Source organism: Ovis canadensis, chromosome X (genome assembly GCF_042477335.2).
Source record: "Ovis canadensis isolate MfBH-ARS-UI-01 breed Bighorn chromosome X, ARS-UI_OviCan_v2, whole genome shotgun sequence".
Taxonomy (NCBI): Eukaryota; Metazoa; Chordata; class Mammalia; order Artiodactyla; family Bovidae; genus Ovis; species Ovis canadensis.
In genome coordinates, this window is record NC_091727.1 from 79,551,663 (window position 1) to 79,574,747 (window position 23,085).

At 36.9% G+C, this 23,085-nt stretch overlaps 1 protein-coding gene across 2 annotated transcripts in view; it reads left to right on the forward strand.

The window, feature by feature from the left end:
- Nucleotides 1-23,085, forward strand: part of DACH2 (dachshund family transcription factor 2) — a 676,785-nt gene that overhangs the window by 525,337 nt on the left and 128,363 nt on the right. For both annotated transcript variants that reach the window (XM_070290385.1, XM_070290386.1), the window contains one exon: nucleotides 3,946-4,104. In XM_070290385.1, coding sequence (XP_070146486.1) covers nucleotides 3,946-4,104 — 159 coding nt within the window. The remainder of the gene's footprint in view (nucleotides 1-3,945; nucleotides 4,105-23,085) is intronic.

Sequence of the window (23,085 nt, forward strand, 5' to 3'; positions counted from 1 at the left end):
CTGAATGGTATCTTTATAAGTAGATGAAATTTGAACACACAGAAGAAAGACCATGTAAGGGACACAGGGAGAAGAGAAGCTTCAGGAGAAATCAAATCTACTGACATCTTGATTTTGGACCTCTAGCCTCTAGAACTCTAATAAAAATAAGTTTGGTTGTTGGTTGTTTAATCTATGCACTCTATGGTATCTTAGTCCATTTGGTCTGCTATAACAGAAATGCCATGGAGTTGGTGATTTACAAACAACAGGAATTTATTTCTTACTATTCTGGAGGCTGGAAGACCAAGATCAATATCATGGCCCTTTTAGTATCTGATGAGGACCCAGTTCCTAGTTCATGGAGAACCATATTCTTGCTGTGTCCTCACATCGTATAAGGAGGCTCAGAAATTCTTTGAGATTTCCTTTATAAAGACACTTATCCCATTCAAGACCTCATCACCTCCTAAAGGACCCATCCTGAAATACCATCACATCAGGAATACGTAATTAATATATGAATTTTGAGGGGTCACAAACATTCAGTCTATAGTATATATTTTCTTTTGGCAGCCTTAGCAAACATATATATATATATATATATATATACACATACACACACACATATATATATATATGCATATATGTATATATTAGATAGATAGAAAAAAGAAGATGAATATCCAAGCCCGTCACATAGTAGTAACAAAAAAGGCTTACTCTAGATTAGATTGGTAGAAAGATTTTGTTAACTTTAAGTTCAGTGGATGTTATTACAGATTGGCACAAAGGCCTAAGTAAATATAAAGTTTCAGGCTACCAAAGCCTCAATACTGATTCACAAGTCAATTTGTATAGACTTTAAAATGGTAAGTGTTTTAGGTCAAAAATGTGTCCAGAGCTTCTTATGCAAGCATCAAGGATGTCCCATACTCTGGTTTCACTTGCTTTATATATAGTTACCTTAAGAATGCAAGATAATTTCATATATTTATACTTGGCAAAGATGGACATACCTGGTAACCAGCCTCCTTGTATTATTTTTAACACAGTAGTTAAAAAGTTGAGAGTTGTTAGGAAAAGTTCATCTAAAGCTGTCATCAAAGCAGACACTATAACACCTGGAATCTTTTAATGCAGTTTAAAAATAATTTATATTCAAGTTATTTGGAATATATAATATATAAAATATTAAACTAATACCTAATGTACATTTGTTATTGAAAATTGACTAAAGGATTTTCACTTTATAGAATAAATATTGACAGTCTCAGCACTAGTATTGCTATATGCTGTTGCTGTTGTGATGGTACAATATCATGTTAATATCAAAGGTATAATATTAGTATCTTCAAAATGTATCTCTCTTTGTCAATGTATTGTTCGTCATTTTACAAATTACAGTTCTGTAATGGTGAGGTAATTCATATTTTGGACATAGTACTAAAATGATGACGTGGTTCTGTTTTTTGCTCAGCAATTGATCTTTCAAAATTTTGCATTTTCTGGTATTAATCATGTTTGTTGGCCCAATGTTACTATAAAGAATCTCAGTGTTGCAATGTGGTTACTTTCATCATTTATTAAGATACTGTCCTCATTCCCCTCCACCATTTCTGTTCATTACAGCATGACAATATCATATTGATTTTAATTGGAATTTCAAATTTGTGAATGCTAAATTATCTCAATGCACCAACCATGAAATATCTCACTGCTATATTAATGCATATATATAGAATTTAGAAAGATGGTAATAATGACCCTATATGCGAGACAGCACAAGAGACACAGATGTAAAGACTTTTGGACTCTGTGGGAGAAGATGAGAGTGGGATGATTTGAGAAAATAGCATTGAAACATGTATATTACCATATGTGAAACAGATCGCCAGTCCAGGTTCGATGCATGAGACAGGGTGCTCAGGGTTGGTGCACTGGGAGGACCCTGAGGGATGGGATGGGGAGGGAGCAGGGAAGGGGGTTCAGGATGGGTAACACATGTACACACATAAATCAGAAACTGAACAATTAGCTACTTATATCTTCCCCATTTGATTGGAATAACTTTGTCTTTATAATCATGGCCAGGTACCCCTCAGCCTTTACATATGCTGATGGAGAATCTGGTATTTCCTTCTCTGGAACTTACCTAGTTGGAGGTTAGCCAAGACTCCCACTTTTGGATTAAAATTTGACTCTGGACTCAAGAGGGCTTGAAAGAGTCCTGCAAAAGCAATTGAATCCCAGATCTGGGGAAAGAGTAGATGGATAGGTAGAATAGTTGAAAAAACAAAACAAAAGCAAACGAACAAAAACCTCTCAGAGATTTAGCAGTTTGCTTAAATATATTTAGAATCTTCAGGGGGAACTCCAATTTGCCTTGAAAACATTTCCCTAAAAAGTTTGCAATACTAAAAGCTGATTTTTACAAATGTGATGCTAGAAAGCAGAAGTATAAAATAAATAAATACTTTATAAATGAAAAAAAAATATTCATTTCCTTTGACCCAGAAATCCCACTCTAAGGAGTTGTTTGAGTCTAAGAAAATATTCAAACGAATGCTCTTATTATAATAGTGACAAATTTAAAACAAAACCCAATTTTTAATAAATTATATTACATTAACTCAGTAGACTACTATATAGCCATTATACTTTTTAAATATAATACCTGAAGCAAAATGGCAGAGATGTTTGAGGGAACTCAAAGAAGTGAAAAAGTTACAATGTTTAATGTTAGGGATGTGAGCACCTTAATTTCTTTTTAATTTTTTTCTTAGACCAGTAGGTGTAAGATTTTCAGACCTAACTTTTTCCACACAACAGGATATATGTTTTGGGCAGAGATGGGACAGAGTCAGCCAAGTAGAGATCCTAATGTCACAATTCCAGTATGGGAATAGGGACAGAAGCACGGATCTCTCAAGTAATGAAACACATCAACTGAATCAATAGGGCTGCCTACACAACCACCTTGTTTTCTAAAGCCAGATTGTCTGCTACTGCTACTGTAATTCAATCCCTGACCAGTCTGTTTAAAGTATTCCTCTTAAAAGGACACCCTGGAAATAATTTTTTTTTTGTTTCTTATATGCTTTTAAGCAATGATTCTGTCCCATAATATGCTGTGCCAGATGTAATAGCTATGCCACTATAATTTATTATGATAATATAATAGTCTGCATTTATGCATATTTTACTTCACTCTATAGTGTGGATGATCAAAGTAAAGCACAATTTCAAGTTGAGAGCCATGGTTTTATGTTTTATCCAGTTTATTTTGCATAAAAGCCTGCTGTGTATAAAGAGATTAGCTTTTTGAGGGCTGTATCTCAGAACAAAATAACTGACCATTTTGATTCTTACCATATATTTTTGCATGTCATCATGCTCTTCTAAATGTGTTCTTTTTGAGTGAATAGCAACTGCTTGTCATTAAGATATAGTGCATGTATTTTAGAGGGTTGCAGGAGGAGGCAGTAGTGTTCAGTTAATGGTCTTCAACATATACATGCTTTCTAAAGTTATTCATTATGTTTCCAGACTTGTTTAGACTATCTGTAGGCAAATGAACCTATATTATTAGTGAGAGTTGTTTAGTCTTCCCAGAGTCAGCTTAAATCCAAGGCTATTGAAAGTTTTGAAACCATGATAAAAATGAGTCACTTTCAGGATGCAGCATGCTTGGGGCTGGTGCATGGGGATGACCCAGAGAGATGTTATGGGGAGGGAGGTGGGAGGGGGGTTCATGTTTGGGAACGCATGTAAGAATTAAAGATTTTAAAATTTAAAAACTAAAAAACAATAAATAAAAAAATAAATAAATAAAAAAGATATGCATCTAATAGTAAAAAATAAAATAAAATAAAATAAAATAATTGCAACCTTACAAAGGGAGTTTATAAATCTTTCTCTTAGAAAGTTGTCAACTTGCAATCTGTTTATATGAATGTTTTTCAGGTGGAAGTGAATCCTCCTGGGATAAGGATAAGATGCAGTCTCCTCTTGTTGCTCCTGGACCCCAACATGGAATTGCTCATGCATCCCTGGCTAGCCAGCCAGGCCTTGGGGGTACTCCTACCCTCAATCCACTGCAGCAGAACCACCTGCTGACCAATAGTATGTATACTGTCCTCCCAGAATTTGGTAAGAAAAATACCACCCAAGATCCACTGGACAACTTGGGATATCAGGGATAATTTATTTCTCTTCAATAAGATTTAACAATTTGAAGTTAGGAGGTATATAGAGAGGGATTCATTTGACAGGGTGAGGTTTTTAGAGCAGAAATAGATTGAGTGGCCATGTAGCAGAGTAGAGGTACATAGGAGGATATGTAACAGAGTAATTAAGAATTCTGGCTATAGTCACATAAACTTGGATTTGAATTCTACATCTTTTGAATCCTGTATCACTGTTTGGTTTGGAGAAGTTAGATAACTTTTTCAAGTTTCGGTTTCCACAACTGTAAAATAGGAATACAAATATACCCAATCATTAAGGCTATTGAGAGGGCTAAAAATAATAAACGAAAAACTGTTTAGCAGTGACTTGCATATAGTAAGTACTTATTATTCAGTAGTCAAACTACAGCTGAATTATAGAAATTCATGTTTAGAGATGTTTTTAGAAACTTCAAAGATTCAGAAATCTTTCTATAGGAAAGCAGGCCTTATATACATTACTTGGACAAACTTACTTTTCCTACAGACAAGAAATATAACAGAAAAGTTTCATTATTCCTCTCTCTAAGACTTTCCGTCTCTCACTAGAATGAAGAAAACAGGAATTCTGAGAAACTTTAACATAATCTAAATTGTAATGAAATTCATCAATTATTAATGATATAAAATAAGTTATAGTGTCATGCTTTAAGGATATTATAATCTAAACAGTTAAATATCTTATAAAAATGTAATGTTAAGCAAAAGCAAATAAAATGAATGCCCGAAAAGTTGTAAATTTTATGTTACGAGAAGTAAAAAACAGCTGATTTAGAGGTAGGCATGTCATAAACAAAGAGGAACCTAGAAGACTTCTGAATTCTTGTTTGACATGTAAAGAGCTTATAAAATGTCATTTTTGTTCACACAACAAGAAAAAAATGTGAAACAATCTGAAAATCAACAACTCTTTTAAATTCATCAAAGGTTGAGTACGTAGGACACAGCTATCTCCCAAACTAAATAGATAGGCAGATACAGAGAATCACAGCTTATTGGGAAACGAAGCCATAGCTGGAGACTGATAGAAGCATTTAAGAGTAATTGAGTCAGTTCTGAAGATTCAGATTCCTAGGAGGCCATTCTTAAAGGATCCTCTACATTTTCATGAATTTTACTTCCAGAAGCCCCATGAGGTTCTCAGATATAAATTTGAGAAAACTGTCCTCATGTTCTGGAAAAGGGAAAGAAAAGTAACCATTTCAAAATATGTCCAGAATATTCTATTCTCCTTAACAGAGAGGCCCATCCTCAAAGGAAACTATTTTCCCAGAGCTTAAGCTATTTGGTTTTACCACAGCATGACCTGGAGGAAGGGATACACTAAACTCCAGTATCCTGTAGCTGTTAATATGAGGGAACAGGGTTATAAAATTCCAGCCCCTTTAGTTCTCACGTGGAGAATTAGAAATAGGGGAGTTCATGATGGGGAACACATGTACACCTATGGCGGATTCATGTCAATGTATGGCAAAACCACTACAATATTGTAAAGTAATTAGCCTCCAATTAAAATAAATAAATTTATATTAAAAAAGGAGAAATTGTCACCTATAGTCCCATCTAGCCTTCTTGGCCAACCTAACAGGAGGGGGGAAGCTGAAAAGCACTTGTGAAAGTCATAACCCAAGGACACTCAGTCTCAATAGGAGACTGAGACTTAATCATAAAATTATAGACTGCTGCATCTCTCTACACATTGTACTAATATCACACTGGGGCTCTACATAATACCAGGAGGTAACTATTGAAGGAACAGAAAGCCTCAGACTCTATTTAATATGGAATCTCAAGGGAAAAAACAAAGACAACAAGGAAGATAGGAAAATACAGTTACTAATATGACAGCTACACCAAACATCCTAACTCATTGCCAGAAAACATAAAATTTCCCACTAAATGATTATGTCACTTCCTAATACACACAATATACATTTTCTAGCTTTAAACAAGATGTGCAAGACATAAATGGCGGGAAAAACATAGTATGAATATATAAAGCAAACAACAGAACCAGAATTAGATATAGTCGATATTTTGAATTATCAGATTAGGAATTTTGTATAATTATGACTAATATGGCTTTCCCAGGGAGCACTAGTGGTAAAGAACCCGCCTGCCAATGCAGGAGACATGAGACATGGATTCAATCTCTGAATCAGGAAGATGCCCTGGAAAAGGGTATAGCAACTCACTCCAGTATTCTTGCCTGGAGAATCTCATGGGTAGAGGACCCTGGCAGGCTACAGTCCATAGGTTTGCAAAGAGTTGTACACGACTGAAGTAACTTAGCACAGTATACTAAGAGAATAGAAAAAGTGGAAATCAAAATTATTCATGGAAATTTTAATCAGAGAAAGGGAGAATTCAACTATTAAAAGGAAATACTGAAAATTAAAAGCACTCCAACAAAATGAAGAATGCTTAAGATGGGCATAGGTAATAAGCAAGGATTAGGAAACTTGGAGATATGTCAACAGAAATTTTTCTAACTGAAAAAGAAAAACAGAAATGAATGCAGAAACAATACAACAGAATAGCCAAGAACTGTGTGGCAATTACAAAAGGTGTAGTACATATGTAATGGAGATACAAGAAGGATAAGACTGGAATGGAACAAAAGAAATATTTGAAATAACAATGATTGGAGAGGCAGTCCTAAGATGGTGGAGGAATAGGACAGGGAGACCACTTTCTCCTCCACAAATTCATCAAAAGAATATTTGAACGCTGAGTAAATTCCACAAAGCAACTTCTGAATGCTGGCAGAAAACATCAGGCACCTGGAAAAGCAGCCCATTGTCTTTGAAAGAAGATGCTTTATCAATGGTGCTGTATAGATGAAGAAGTCTTGAGGCTACTGTAAAAATAAGACTGAAAACCAGAAGTAGGAGGCTTAAGTCAAAATCCTGAGAACACCAGAGAACTCCTGACTCCAGGGAACATTAGTCAACAGGAGTTCATCAAACGCCTCCATACCTACACTGAAACAAAGCACCACCCAAGGGCCAACAAGTTCCAGAGCAAGACATACCATGTAAATTCTCCAGCAACCCAGAAACACAGCACTGAGCTTCAATATACAGGCTGCCCAAAGTCACTCCACACCCACTGACATCTCATAACTCATTACTGGACACTTCATTGCACTCCAGAGGGAAGAAATCCAGCTCCACCCACCAGAACACCGACACAAGCTTCCCTAACCAGGAAACCTTGGCAAGCCACTGGTACAAACCCACCCACAGTGAGGAAACTCCACAATAAAGAGAACTCCACAAACTGCCAGAATACAGAAAGGTCACCCAAACACAGCAATATAACCAAGATGAAGAGACAGAGGAATGCCCAGCAGGTAAAGGAACAGGAGAAATGCCCAACAAACCAAACAAATGAGGAAGAAATAGGGAATCTACCTGAGAAAGAATTCCAAATAATGATAGTGAAAAGGATCTAAAATCTTGAAAACAAAATGGAATCACAGATAAATAGCCTGGAGACAAGGATTGAGAAGATGCAAAAAAGGTTTAACAAGGACCTAGAAGAAATAAAAGAGTCAAGATGTTATGGGGAGGGAGGTGGGAGGGGGGTTCATGTTTGAGAATGCATGTAAGAATTAAAGATTTTAAAATTTAAAAAAGAAAAAAAAATAAATAAATAAATAAAATAAAATTTAAAATATATATATATATAATGAATAATGCAATAAGTGATATCAAAAACACTCTGGAAGGGAAAAAATAGTAGAATAATGGAGGCAGAAGATAGGATTAGTGGGGTAGAAGGTAGAATGGTAGAAACAAATGAATCAGAGAGGAAAAAAGAAAAACAAATTCAAATAAATGAGGACAATCTCAGAGACCTCTGGGACAATGTGAAACGTCCCAGCATGCAAATCATAGGAGTCCCAGAAGAAGACAGAAAGACCATGAGAAAATACTTGAGGAGATAATAGTTGAAAACTTCCCTAAAATGGGGAAGGAAATAATCACCCAAGTCCAAGAAACCCAGAGTGTCCCAAACAGGATAAACCCAGGGCAAAACACCCCAAGACATGTTAATCAAATTAACAAAGATCAAACACACACAAAAAATCAAATATTAAGAGCTGCAAGGGAAAAGCAACAAATAACACACAAGGGGATTCCCATAAGGATAACAGCTGATCTTTCAATAGAAACTCTTCAGGCCAGCAGGGAATGGCAGAACATACTTAAAGTGATGAAAGAAAATAAACTACAGCCCAGATTACTGTACTCAGCAAGGATCTCATTCAAATACAAAAGAGAAATGAAAAGCTTTACATACAAGAAAAGTTGATAGAATTCAGCACCACCAAACAAGCTCTCCAACAAATGCTAAAGGATGTTCCTTAGACAGGAAACGCAAAAAGGGAGTATAAACTCAAACCCAAAACAATGAAGTAAATGGCAATGGGATCATGCTTATCAATAATTACCTTAAATGTAAAGTGGTTGAATGCCCCAACCAAAAGACAAAGACTGGCTGAATGGATACAAAAACAGGACTGCTATATATGTTGTCTACAAGAGACCCACCTCAAAACAAGGGACACATTCAGACTGAAAGTGAAGGGCTGGAAAAAGATATTCTATGCAAATAGAGACCAAAAGAAAGCAGGAGTAGCAACACTCATATCAGATGAAATCGACCTTAAAATAAAGCCTGTGAAAAGAGACAAAGAAGGACAGTACATAATGATCAAAGGATCAATCAAAGAAAAAGATATAACAATTATAAATATATATGCACCCAACATAGGAGCACCATAATATGTAAGGCAAATGCTAACAAGTATGAAAGGGGAAATTAACAATAACACAATAAGTGGGAAAGTTTAATACGCCAGTCACACCTATGGAGAGATCAACTAAACAGAAAATTAACAAGGAAACACAAACTTTAAATGATACAATAGACCAGTTAGACCTAATTGATATCTATAGGACATTTCACCCCAAAATAATGAATTTTACCTTTTTCTCAAGTGCACACAGAACATTCCCCAGGATAGATCACATCCTGGGCTATAACTCTAGCCTTGGTAAATTCAAAAAAATTGAAATCATTCCAAACATCTTTTCTGACCACAATGCAGTAAGATTAGATCTCAATTACAGGAGAGAAACTATTTAAAATTCCAACATATGGAAGCTGAACAACACGCTGCTGAGTAACCAACAAATCACAGAAGAAATCAGAAAAGAAATCAAAATATGCATAGAAATGAACGAAAATGAAAACACATCAACCCAAAATCTGTGGGACACTGTAAAAGCAGTGTTAAGGGGAAAGTTCATAGCAATACAGGAATACCTCAAGAAAAAAGTCAAGTAAATAACCTAACTCTACACCTAAAGCAGCTAGAAAAGGCAGAAATGAAGAACCCCAGGGTTAGTAGAAAGAAAAATATCTTAAAAATTAGAGCAGAAATAAATGCAAAAGAAACAAAAGAGACCATAGAAAAATCAGCAAAGCCAAAAGCTGGTTCTTTGAGAAGATAAATAAAATTGACAAACCATTAGCCAGACACATCAAGAAACAAAGGGAGAAGAATCAAATCAATAAAATTAGAAATGCAAATGGAGAGATCACAACAGACAACACAGAAATACAAAGGATCATAAAAGACTACTATCAGCAACTATATGCCAATAAAATGCAATGCAATCCCTATCAAGCTACCAGCGGTATTTTTCACAGAGCTAGAACAAATAATTTCACAATTTGTATATAAATATAAAAAACTTCAAATAGCCAAAGCAATCTTGAGAAAGAAGAATGGAACTAGAGAAATCAACCTGCCTGACTTCAGGCTCTACTACAAAGCCACAGGCATCAAGACAGTATGGTACAGGCACAAAGACAGAAATATAGATCAATGGAACAAAATAGAAAGGCCAGAGATAAATCCATGCACCTATGGACAACTTATCTTTGACAAAGGAGGCAAGAATATACAGTGAAGAAGAGACAATCTCTTTAACAAGTGGTGCTGGGAAAACTGATCAACCACTTTTAAAAGAATGAATCTAGAACACTTTTTAACACCATTCACAAAAATAAACTCAAAATCGATTAAGGATCTAAATGTAAGACCAGAAACTATACACTCGTAGAGGAGAACATAGGCAAGACACTCTCTGACATAAATCAAAGCAGGATCCTCTATGACCCACCTCCCAGAATATTGGAAAGAAAAGCAAAAATAATCAAATGGGACCTAATTAAAATTAAAAGCTTCTGCACAACAAAGGAAACTATAAGCAAGGTGAAAAGACAACCTTCAGAATGGGAGAAAGTTATAGCAAACGAAGCAACTGACAAAGAACTAATCTCAAAAATATACAAGCAACTCCTGCAGCTCAATTCCAGAAAAATAAAAGACCCAATCACAAAATTGGCCAAAGAACTAAATGGACATTTCTCCAAAGAAGACATACAGATGACTAACAAACACAGGAAAAGATGCTCAACATCATTCATTATCAGAGAAATGCAAATCAAAACCACAATGAGGTACCATTTCACTCCAGTCAGAGTGGCTGCTATCCAAAAGCCTACAAGCAATAAATGCTGGAGAGGGTGTGGAGAAAAGGGAACACTCTTACACTGTTGGTGGGAATGCAAACTAGTACAGCCACTATGGAGAACAGTGTGAAGATTCCTTAGAAAACTGTAAATAGAACTGCCATATAACCCAGCAATCCTACTGCTGGGCATACACACTGAGGAAACCAGAATTGAAAGAGACACTTGTACCCCAATGTTCATTGCAGCACTGTTTATAATAGCCAGGACATGGAAACAACCTAGATGTCCATCAGCAGATGAATGGATAAAAAAGCTGTGGTACATATACACAATGTAGTATTTCTCAGCCTTAAAAAAAAAAAATACATTTGAATCACTTCTAATGAGGTGGATGAAACTGGAGCCTATTATACAGAGTGAAATAAGCCAGAAAGAAAAACACCAATACAGTATACTAATGCACATATATGGAATTTAGAAAGATGGTAACGATAACACTGTATGCAAGACAGCCAAAGAGACACAGATATATAGAACAGTCTTTTGGACTCTGTGGGAAAGGGCGAGGGTGGGATGATTTGGGAGAATGGCATTGAAACATGTATGTGAAACATGTATGTGAAACATGAAACATGTATGTGAAACAAATCACCAGTCCAGGTTAAATGCATGATACAGGATGCTCAGGGCTGGTATACTGGGATGACCCAGAGAGATGGTATGAGGTGGGAGGTGGGAGGGGGCTTCAGGATGGGGAACACGTGTACACCCGTGGTGGATTCATGCTGATGTATTGCAAAATCAATACAATATTGTAAAGTAAATAGCCTCCAATTAAAATAAATAAATATTAAAAAGAAAGAAATAACAATGATTGAAAAGTTTTGTAAATTAATGAGAGATACCAAACTACAAATTCAAAAAGCTCACAAAGCACTATGAAGGAGAAATATTTTAAATCTACAGGTATGAACATTATATTCAAAATGGAAAATTAAAGAGAAAAATCTTGAAGGAACATGAAGGGGAAAATCTCTATTTATGCATATGGGAATGAACAGAAGAATTACTTGTTTTATACCAGGTTGGATGAAGCACAAACTGGGATCAAGATTACCAGGAGAAATAGTAACAACCTCAGATATGAAGATGATACCACTCTAATGGTAGAAGGCAAAGAGGAACTAAAGAGCCTCTTAATGAGTGTAAAAAAGGAGTGAAAAAGCTGGCTTAAAACCCAACATTCAGAAAACTAAGATCATGCATCTGGTTCCATCAATCCATGGCAAATTGATAGGGAAAAAGTGGAAACAGTGACAGATTTTATTTTCTTGGGCTGCAAAATCACTGCAGACTGTGACTGTAGCCATGAAATTAAAATATGCTTCTCTTTGGAATAAAAACTATGACACACCTAGACAACATATTGAAAAGCAGAGACATCACTTCAGTGACAAAAGTCTGTCTAGTTAAAGCTATGGTTCTTCCAGTAGTCATGTAGAGATGTGAGTTAGAGCATAAAAAAGCTGAGCACAGAACATTGATGCTTTTGAACTGTAGTACTAGAGAGGACACTTGAGAGTTCCTTGGACAGCAAGAAGATCAAACTAGTCAATCCTAAAGGAAATCAACCCTGCATATTCATCAGAAGGACTGATACTGAAGCTGAAGCTCCCAATACTTTGTCCACCTGATGAGAAAAGCTGACTCATCGGAAAAGACCCTGATGCTGTGAAAGACTGATGGCAAGAAGAGAAGAGGAAGACAGAGAATGAGATGGTTGGATAGCATCGCCAAATCAATGGACATGAGTTTGAACAAACTCAGGGAGATAGTGTAGGACAGGGAAGCCTGGCATAATGCAGTCCATGGGGTCACAAAAGGGACAGACAGGACTTAGCAACTGAACACAAACTTTATTTTTTTTTAATTGAAGTATAGTTGCTATACAGTGCTGTATCAGTTTCTGCTATACAGCGAAGTGAAAAAGCCATATACACAGATGCCCTCTATTTCAGATTTCCCTCCAATTTAGGTCTCCACAGAACACCAAGTATAGTTTCCTGTTCTATAAAGTATGTTCTCATCAGTGATCTATTTTAATACATCATCTTCCAATAACATAAGAGATGACCCTACACATGGACATCACCAGATAGTCAGTACCAAAATCAGATTGATTATAATCTTTGTAGCCAAAGATGTGAGAAGCTCTATATAGTCAGCAAAAATAAGACCAGGAGCTGACTGTGGCTCAGATCATGAACTCCTTTATTGTAAAATTAAATTGAAGAAAGTAAGGAAAACCACTAGACCATTCAGGTAGGGCCTAAATCAAATCCCTAATGATTATTCAGTGGAACTGACAAATAGATTCAAGGGATTAGATCTGATAGACAGAATGCCTGAAGAACTATGGATGGAGGTTCATAATATTGTACAGGAAGTGGTGATCAAGACCATCCTCAAGAAAAAAAATGCAAAAAGGCAAAGCAGTTGTCTGAGGACGTCATGCAAATAGCTGAGAAAAGAAGAGAGGCAAAAATAAAAGGAAAAGAGGAAAGGTATAGACATCTGAAGGGCTTCCCTGGTGGCTCAGATGGTAAAGCGTCTGACCGCAATGCGGGAGACCTGAAGTTCGATCCCTGGGTTGGGAAGGTACCCTGGAGAAGGAAATGGCAACCCGCTCCAGTATTCTTGCCTGGAAAATCCCAAGGACAGAGGACCTTGGTAGGCTGCAGTTCATGGGGTCGCAAAGAGTCAGATACGACTAGCTACTTCACTTTCACTTTCTATAGACATCTGAATGCAGAGTTCCAATGAATATCAAAGAGACATAAGAAAGCCTTCCTCGGTGATCAATGCAAAGAAATAGAGGATAAAATAGAATGGGAAAGACTAGAGATCTCTTCAAGAAAATTAGAGATACCAAGGGAATATTTCATGCAAAGATGGCACAATAAAGGACAGAACTGGTGTGAACATAACAGACCTAGAAGGTATTAATAAGAGATGGCAAGAATACACAGAAGAAATATACAAAAAACATATTCACAATCCAGATAACGATGATGGTGTGATCGTTCACCTATAGCCAGACATCCTGGAGTGTGAAATCAAGTGGGCCTTAGGAAGCATCACTAGAATCAAAGCTAGTGGAGGTGATGGAATTCCACCTGAGCTATTTAAAATCCTAAAAGATCATGCTGTTAAAGTGCCATACTCAACATGCCAACAAATTTGGAAAATTCAACAGTGGCCACAGGACTGGCAAAGGTCAGTTTTCATTCCAATACCAAAGAAAGGCAATGCCAAAGAATCTTCAAACTACCACACAATTGCACTCAATTTACACGCTAGCAAAGTAATGCTCAAAATTCTCCAAGCCAGGCTTCAACAGTCCGTGAACTAAGAACTCCCAGATGTTCAAGCTGGATTTAAAAAAGGCAGAAGAACCAAAGATCAAATTGCCAGCATCCACTGGATACTAGATAAAGCAAAATAATTCCAGAAAAAAAACATCTACTTCTGCTTCATTGACAATGCTAAAGCCTTTGACTGCATGTATCACAACAAACTGGGAAATTATTATTAAAGAAATGTGAAAAACATACCACCTTTCCTGCCTCCTTAGAAACCTGTATGCAGGTCAAGAAGAAACAGTTAGAATTGGACATGGAACAATGAACTGGTTCCAAATTGGGAAAGGAATACATCAAGGTTGTATATTGTCACCCTGTTTATAACTTATATGCAGAGTACATCATGCGAAATGCTGGATTGGATGAAGCACAGGTTGGAATCAAGATTGCCAGCAGAAGTATCAATAACCTCAGATATGCTCATGACACAACCCTTATGGCAGAAAGCAAAGAGGAAGTAAAGAGACTCTTGTTGAAGCTGGAAAAGGAGAGTGAAAAATGGCTTAAAACTGAACATTTAAAAAGGAATCCATGGCATCTGGTTCCATCACTTCATGGCAAATAGTTGCAGAAACAATGAAAAAAAGTGACAGACTGTTTTTTTTCCTTGGTCTCCAATATCACTGCAGATGGTGACTGAGCCATGAAATTAAAAGATGCTTGCTCCTTGGAAGAAAAGTTATACAAAAGTAGGTAATGTTTTAAAAAACATTGATATTACTTTGCTGAGAAATGTCTGTCTAGTCAAAGCTATCGTTTTTCCAGTAGTCATGTATGGATGTGAGAGCTGGACCATAAATAAGGCTGAGCAGTGAAGAATTGATGCTTTTGAACTGTGGTGTTGGAAGAGACTCTTGAAAGTCCCTTGGACTGCAAGGAGATCAAACCAGTCAATCCTAAAGCAATCAGTCCTGAATAGTCATTGGAAAGACTAATGCTGAAGCTGGAACTCCATTGTCTGGCCACCTGATATGAAGAGCAGACTCAGAATAGACTCTGATCCTGGGAAAGATCGAAGGCAGGAGAAGAAAGGGATGGCATCACCGACTCAATGGACATGAGTTTGAGCAAGCTCTGGGAGATGGTGATGGGCAGGCAAACCTGGTGTGCTTCAGTCCATGGGGTCACAAAGATTCAGACATGACAGTGCCTGAACAACAATATATATGTCAATTTCAATCTTCTAATTCATCCCACCACCCCCACTTCTCTCTTGGCATCCATACATTTGCTCTTTGCATCTCTATTTCTGCTTTGAAAATAAGATCATCTATACCATTTCTCTAGATCCCACATATGTGCCTGAATATAAAATAGTGTTTCTCTTTCTGACTTACTTCACTCTGTCGGATGGTCTCTAGGTCCATTCATGCCTCTGCAAATTACACAGTTTAATTACTTTTGATGCTGAGTAATAGCTTTTGATGGTGTGCATCACAATAAACTGTGAAAATTCTGAAAGAGATGGGAATACCAGACCACCTGACCTGCCTCTTGAGAAACCTATATGCAGGTCAGGAAGCAACAGATAGAATTGGACATGGAACAACAGACTGGTTGCAAAGTTATGACCAACTTAGATAGCATATTCAAAAGCAGAGACATTATTTTGCCAACAAAGGTCTGTCTAGTCAAGACTATTGTTTTTCCGGTAGTCATGTATGGATGTGAGAGTTGGACTATGAAGAAAGCTGAGCACCAAAGAATTGATGCTTTTGAACTGTGGTGTTGCAGAAGACTCTTGAGAGTCCCTTGGACTGTAAGGAGATCCAACCAATCCATTCTAAAGGAGATCAGTCCTGGGTGTTCTTTGAAAGAAATGATGTCAAAGCTGAAACTCCAATACTTTGGCCACCTGATACGAAGAGTTGACTCATTGGAAAAGACTCTGATGCTGGGAGGGATTGGGGGCAGGAAGAGAAGGGGACAACAGAGGATGAGATGGCTGGATGGCATCACTGACTCGATGGAGGTGAGTCTGAGTGAACTCCAGGAGATGGTGATGGACAGGGAGGCCTAGCGTGCTGCAATTCATGGGGTCGGAAATAGTTGGACATGACTGAGCAACTGAACTAAACTGAAATGAAGTGAATATTCCACTGCATATATGTCCTATATTTTTTTTAAATCTATTCCTTTGTTGATGTAAATTTAGGTTGCTTCAATGTCCTGGCTATTGTAAATATTGCTGTAATGAACATTGCGGCACATGTATCTTTTTGAATTGTCATTTCCTCTGGGTATATGCTCAGGAGTGGTGTTGCTGGGTAGTATGGTAGTTTTATTTTTAGGTTTTAAAGGAACTTCCATACAGTTATTCATAGTGACTGTCTGAATTTGCATTCACACCAACTGTACAAGAGGGCTCCCTTTTCTCCACATCCTCTCCAAGACTTATTATTTGTAGATTTTTTGGTGATGGCCATTCTGATGTGTTTGTGGTAATACCTCATTTTATTCTTTTGGGTTTGTTGTTGTTGTTGGCCATGCTGTGTGGCATATGGGATCTTAGCTCCATGATTAGAGATTGAGTCCATGACCTGTAGTTGAATTAAAGTGTCTTAACCACAGGACCACCCTCATTGTGGTTTTGATTTGTATTTCTTTCTCTAATAATTATGTTGAGCATCTATTCATGTGTTTCTTGGCCATCTGTATGTCTTCTTTGGAAAAATATCTTTCTAGGTCTTCTGCCTAGTTTTTGATTGGGTTGTTTGTTTTCTTAATATTAAGCTGTATAAGCTGATTTTATATATTGGAGATTAATCCCTTGTGAGTTGCTTCATTTGCAAATATTCTCTCCATTTGACGGTTTATTTTCACCTTGTTTATGGTTTCCTTTTCTGTGCAAAAGCTTTTAAGTTCAATAAGGTTCCATTTGTTTAGTTTTGTTTTTATTTTCATTATTCTAGGAGATGGGTCAAAAAAGATGTTTCTGTGATTTATGTGAAAGTCTGTTCTGCTAATGTTTTCCTCTATGAGTTTATAGAGTCTTGACTTATATTTAGGTTTTTAATCCATTTTGAGTTTATTTCTTGTGTATAGTGTCAGTGAGTGTTCTAATTTCATGTTTTAACATACAGCTCTTCAGTTTTCCACAATAAGCACCACTTATTGAAGAGAGTGTCTTTTCTTCATTGTATGTTCTTGACTTCTTTGTCTTAGATTGGGTAACCATAGGTAGTGTGGGTTAATCTGTGGGCTTTCTATCCTGTTCCATTGATTTATATTTTTTATTCTTGTGTCACTGCCAGACTGTCTTGATGACTGTACTTTGTAGTGCAGCCTGAAGACAGGGAGCCTGATACATCTAACTCCATTTTTCTTTCTCAAGATTACTTTAGCTATTTGGGCTTTTTGTGTTTCCATACAAATTGTGTAATTTTGTTTCTAATTTTGCAAAAAAAAATGCCATTGGTAATTTGAAAAGGATTGCATTGAATATGTAGATTGCTTTTGGTTGTACAGTCATTTTCACAATAATGATTCTTCCAATCCAAGAACATGGTGTATTTCTCCATCTGCTTGCATCATCTGTTATTTCTTTCATCAGTATACTACAGTTTTCTGAGTGTAGGTCTTTTGCCTTCTTAGGTAGATTTACTCCTAGGTATTTTATTCTTTTTGTTGCAGTGGTGAATGGGATTGTTTCCTTAATTTCTCTTTCTGATCATTCATTGTTAGTGCATAGAAATGCAAGATATTTCATTGTATTAATTTTGTATCCTGCAACCTTTGTAAATTCATTAATTATCTCTAGGAGTTTTCTGGTGGCATCTTTAGGATTGTAAATGTATTGTTATCATTTCATCTGCAGAAAATAACAGTTTTACTTCTTTTCTAATTTAGATTACTTTATTTCTTTTTCTTCTGTTATTGGCATGGCTAGGACTTACAAAACTATGTTGAATAATCATGGTGAGATTCATTAAATTTGTCTTTTTTCTGATCTTAGAGGAAATGCTTTCAGTTTTTCACCATTGAGATTAGTGTTTTCTCTGGGTTGGTCATATATGGCCTTTATTATTGAGGTAGGTTCCCTCTCTGTCCATGCTCTGGAGAATTGTTATCATTGTTATCATAAATGGGTGCTGAAATCTGTCAATAGCTTTTTCTGCATCTATTTAAATGATATGGTTTTTATTCTTCAATTTGTCACTATCATTAGACAGGGTGTGTCACATCAATTGATTTGTACATGTTGAAGAATTTTGCATCCCTGGGATAAATCCCATTTGATCATAATTTAGGATCATTTTAATGTGTTGTTGAATTTGGTTTGCTAATATTTTGTTAAGGATTTTTGCATCTATGTTCATCAGTGACAAAGGCTTGTGATTTTCTTTTATTGTGATATCTTTCTTTAGTCTTGATATCAGATGATGGTGGCCTCATAGAAATAACTTTGGAGTGTTCCTTCCTCTGACATTTTTGGGAAGAGTTTGAGAATGACATGTGTAAATTCTTCTCAAAATATATGCTGATATTCGTGTCTGAAACCCCCTTGTCCTGGTTGTGGAAATTTGTTTGTTGAGTCTTTTATACTCATAGTTTTAAATTTATTACTTGTGATTGGTCTGTTCATAGTTTCTATTTCTTCCTGGTTCAGTCTTGGAAGGTTGCAATTTTCTAAGATTTGTCCATTTTCCCCATGTTTTCCATCTTATTGGCATATAGTCACTTGTATCTTTTTTTAAAAAAATGCTTATTAATTTTCGGCTGTACTGGGTCTTTGTACACTGCCCAGGCTTTCCCTAGTTGCAGCAAGTTGGAGCTACTCTCAAGTTGTGTTGCTCAGGCTTTTCATTGCAGGTGCTTATCATGTTGTGGAGCACAGGCTCTAGGACATGTGAGCTTCAGCAGTTGTCTCTCTTGGACTCAGCAGTTGAGGAGTTTGGTTCCTAGAGCTTGGTCTCGGTAGTTGTGGTGCACTAGCTGCCCCAATGCATGTGGAATCTTCCAAAAGCAGGTATTGAACCTGTGGCCCCTGCATTGGCAGGCAGATTTTTAACCACTGGACTACCAGGGAAGTCCTAGTTGCTTGTTGTCTCTTATGATCATTTGTGTATCTGTGATGTCAGTTGTAATTTCTCTTTTTTCATTTCTAATTTTGATTTGAGTCCTTTTCTCTTTTTTCTCGATGAGTTTGACTAAGGTTTATGAATTATGTTTCTCAAAGAACTACCTTTTAGTTTCATTGATCTTTGCTTTTGTTTTCTTCATCTCTATTTCACTTATCTCTGCTCTGATTGTTATGATTTCTTTCCTTAAACCAATTTTTTTTTGGTTCTTCTTTCTCTAGTTGCTTTCAATTCAGTTCAGTCATTCAGTCATGATTGACTCTTTGCAACCCCATGGACTGTAGCATGTCAGACCTCCCTGTCCATCACAAACTCCCAGAGCATGCTCAAATTCATGTCCAACAAGTCAGTGATGCCATCTGACAATCTAGTCCTCTGTCATCCCCTTTTCCTCCTGCCTTCAATCTTTCCCAGAATCAGGATCTTTTCCAGTGAGTCAGTACTTCACATCAGGTAGCCAAAGTATTGGAGCTTCAGCTTCAGCATCAGTTCAGTTCAGTTCAGTCACTCAGTCATGTCCGACTCTTTGTGACCCCATGAATTGCAGCACGCCAGGCCTCCCTGTCCATCACCAACTCCCAGAGTTCACTCAGACTCATGTCCATCGAGTCAGTGATGCCATCCAGCCATCTCACCCTCTGTCGTCCCCTTCTCCTCCTGCCCCTAATCCCTCCCAGCATCAGAGTCTTTTCCAATGAGTCGACTCTTCACATCAGGTGGCCAAAGTACTGGAGTTTCAGCTTTAGTATCAGTCCTTCCGAAGAAATCCCAGGGCTGATATCCTTTAGAATGGGTTGGTTGGATCTCCTTGCAGTCCAAGAGACTCTCAAGAGTCTTCTCCGACACCACAATTCAAAAGCATCAGTTCTTCGGTGCTCACACTTCTTCACAGTCCAGCTCTCACATCCATACATAAGTCCATCCAATTAATGTTCAGGATTGATATCCTTTAGGATGGACTGGTTTGATCTCCTTGCACCCCAAGGGACTCTCAAGAGTCTTCTTCAACACTACAGTTCAAAAGTATCAATTCTTCACCACTCAGGTTTCTTTATGGTACAACCCACATCCATACATGACTGCTGGAAAAACCATAGCTTTCACTAGATGGACTTTGTCAGCAAAGTAATCTCTCTGCTTTTTAATATGCTGTCTATGTTGGTCATAGCTTTTCTTCCAAGGAGCAAGTGTCTTTTAATTTCATGGCTGCAGTCACCATTTGCAGTGATTTTGGAGCTCAAGAAAATAAAATCTGTCACTGTTTCCATTGTTTCCCAACTATTTGCCATGAAGTGATGGGACTGCATGCCATGATCTTAGTTTTTTTAAATGTTGAGTTTTAAGCCAGCTGTTCCACCCTCCTCATTCACTTTCATCTAGAGGCTCTTCAGTTCCTCTCTGCTTTCTGCCATAAGGGTGGTATAATCTGCATATCTGAGGTTATTATTATTTCCCCCAGCAATCTTGATTCAAGCTTGTGCTTCATTCAGCCAAGCATTTTGCATGATGTACTCTACATATAAGTTAAATAAGCAGGGTGACAATATACAACCTTGATGTACTCCTTTCCCAAGTTGAAACCAGTCCGTTGTTCCATGTCCAGTTATAACTGCTAGTTCTTGGTCTGCATACAGATTTCTCTGAAGGGAGGTAAGGTCGTCTGGTATTCCCACCTCTTTAAGAGTTTTCCACAGTTTGTTGTGATCCACACAGTCAAAGGCTTCAGCATAGTCAATAAAGCAGAAATAGATGTTTTCCTGGAACTCTCTTGCCATTTCTATGATCCAACAGATGTTGGCAATGTGAACTCTGGTTCCTCTGCCTTTTCTAAAACCAGCTTGAACATCTGGAAGTTCTTGGTTCACATACTATTGAAGCCTTGTTTGGAAAATTTTGAGCATTACTTTGCTAGCATGTGAGATGAGTGCAATTGTGTGGTAGTTTGAACGTTATTTGGCATTGCCTTTCTTAGAGATTGGAATGAAAACTGACATTTTCCAGTCCTGCAGCCACTGCTGAGTTTTCCAAATTTGCTGGCATATTGAGTGCAGCACTTTAGCAGCATCGTATTTTAGGACACGAAATAGTTCAGCTGGCATTCCATCACCTCCACTAGGTTTTTCACAGTGATGCTTCCTAAGACCCACTTGACTTCGGACTCCAGGATGTCTGGCTCTAGCTGCTTTAGGTGTAAGCTAAGGTTGTTTATTTGAGGGTTTTCTAGTTTCTTGAGGTAGGATTATACTGTTATAAACTTCCCTCTTAGAACTACTTTTGCTGTGTCCCATGGCTTTTTAATTATTGTGTTTTCATTGTCATTTATTTCTAGGTTTTTTTTTTATTTTCTCTAATTTCTTCAGTGACCACTTGGTCATTAGTAGCATATTGTTTAGCCTCCCTGTGTTCATATTTTCTGCAGTTTTTTTTTTCTTCTGCCATTGATTTCTAATTTCATAGCTTTGTGGTCAGAAAAGATGCTTGATACAATTTCAATGTTTTTAAATTTACCAAGGCTTTATTTGTGACCCAAGATGTAATCTGTTAGATAAAATGTTTTGGGTGAACTTGAGAAGAAAGTGTATTCTGCTGCTTTGGGGTGGAATGTGCTACAAATATCAATTAATTCTATCTAGTCTAATGTGTCATTGAAGACTTGTCTTTCCTCATTAATTTTCTGTCTGTATGTTCTGCCCATTGGAAACTGCCATGCAAAAGTCTCCCACTATTTTTGTGTTGTGGTCAATTTCCCCTTTTATGACTATTGTGTTCAATTCAGTTCAGTTCAGTCACTCAGTCATGTCCAACTCTTTGCGACCCCATGAACCACAACATGCTAGGCTTCATGGCTATTAACATTTGCTTTATGTATTGAGGCGCTTTTATATTGGGAAGCATAAATATTTACAGTTGCTGTATCTTCTTAGATTGATCCTTTGATCATTATTTAGTGTCATTTCTTGTCTCTTATAACTGTCTTTATTTTAAAATCTATTTTATTTTCTGATATGGGTATTGCTACTCCTCCTTTATTTTAATTTCCATTTGCATGGAATATCTTTTCATCCCTTCATTTTCAGCCTGTATGTGTCCTTAGATCTGATGTGAGTTTCTTGTAGCAAACATATTTATGGATCTTGTTTTCATATCCATCCAGCCAGTCTGTGTCTTGGTTGGGGTATTCAGTCTATTTTCATTTAAGTTAATTATCAGTATATATTTTCCTATTACCATTTTCTTAATTGTATTTTGTTTGTTTTGTAGGTATTTTTCTTCTCTTCTGTTTCCTGCCTAGAGACGTTCCTTTAGCATTTGTTGTATTGCTGGTTTGGTGGTGCTCCATTCTCTTAGCTTTTGTTTGTTTGTCTGTTAAGCTTTTGATTTCTCTGTCAAATCTGATTGAGATCCTTGCTTGTTAGCATCATCTTGGTTGTTGGTTTTTCCCTTTCATCAATTAAATATATCCTGTGACTCCCTTCTGGCCTGCAGAGTTTGCTGAAAAATTAGCTGATAACCTTATGCAGGTTACCTTCAATGTTTTTGTTGCATTTTCTTTGCTACTTTTAATATTTTTCTTTGCGTTTAATTTTTATTATTTTGATTAATATGTATCTAGGTGTACTTCTCCTTGGGTTTATCCTGTATGGGACCTTCTGTGCTTCCTGGACTTGGGTAACTGTTTCCTTTCCCATATTATGGACGTTTTTGTCTATAATCTCTTCAAGTATTTTTTCAGGTGCTTTCTCTTTGTCTTTTGGGAGACCTATAATTCGAATGTTTCTGTGTTTATTGTTGTTACAAAGGTCTCTGCTTTCCTCCTCA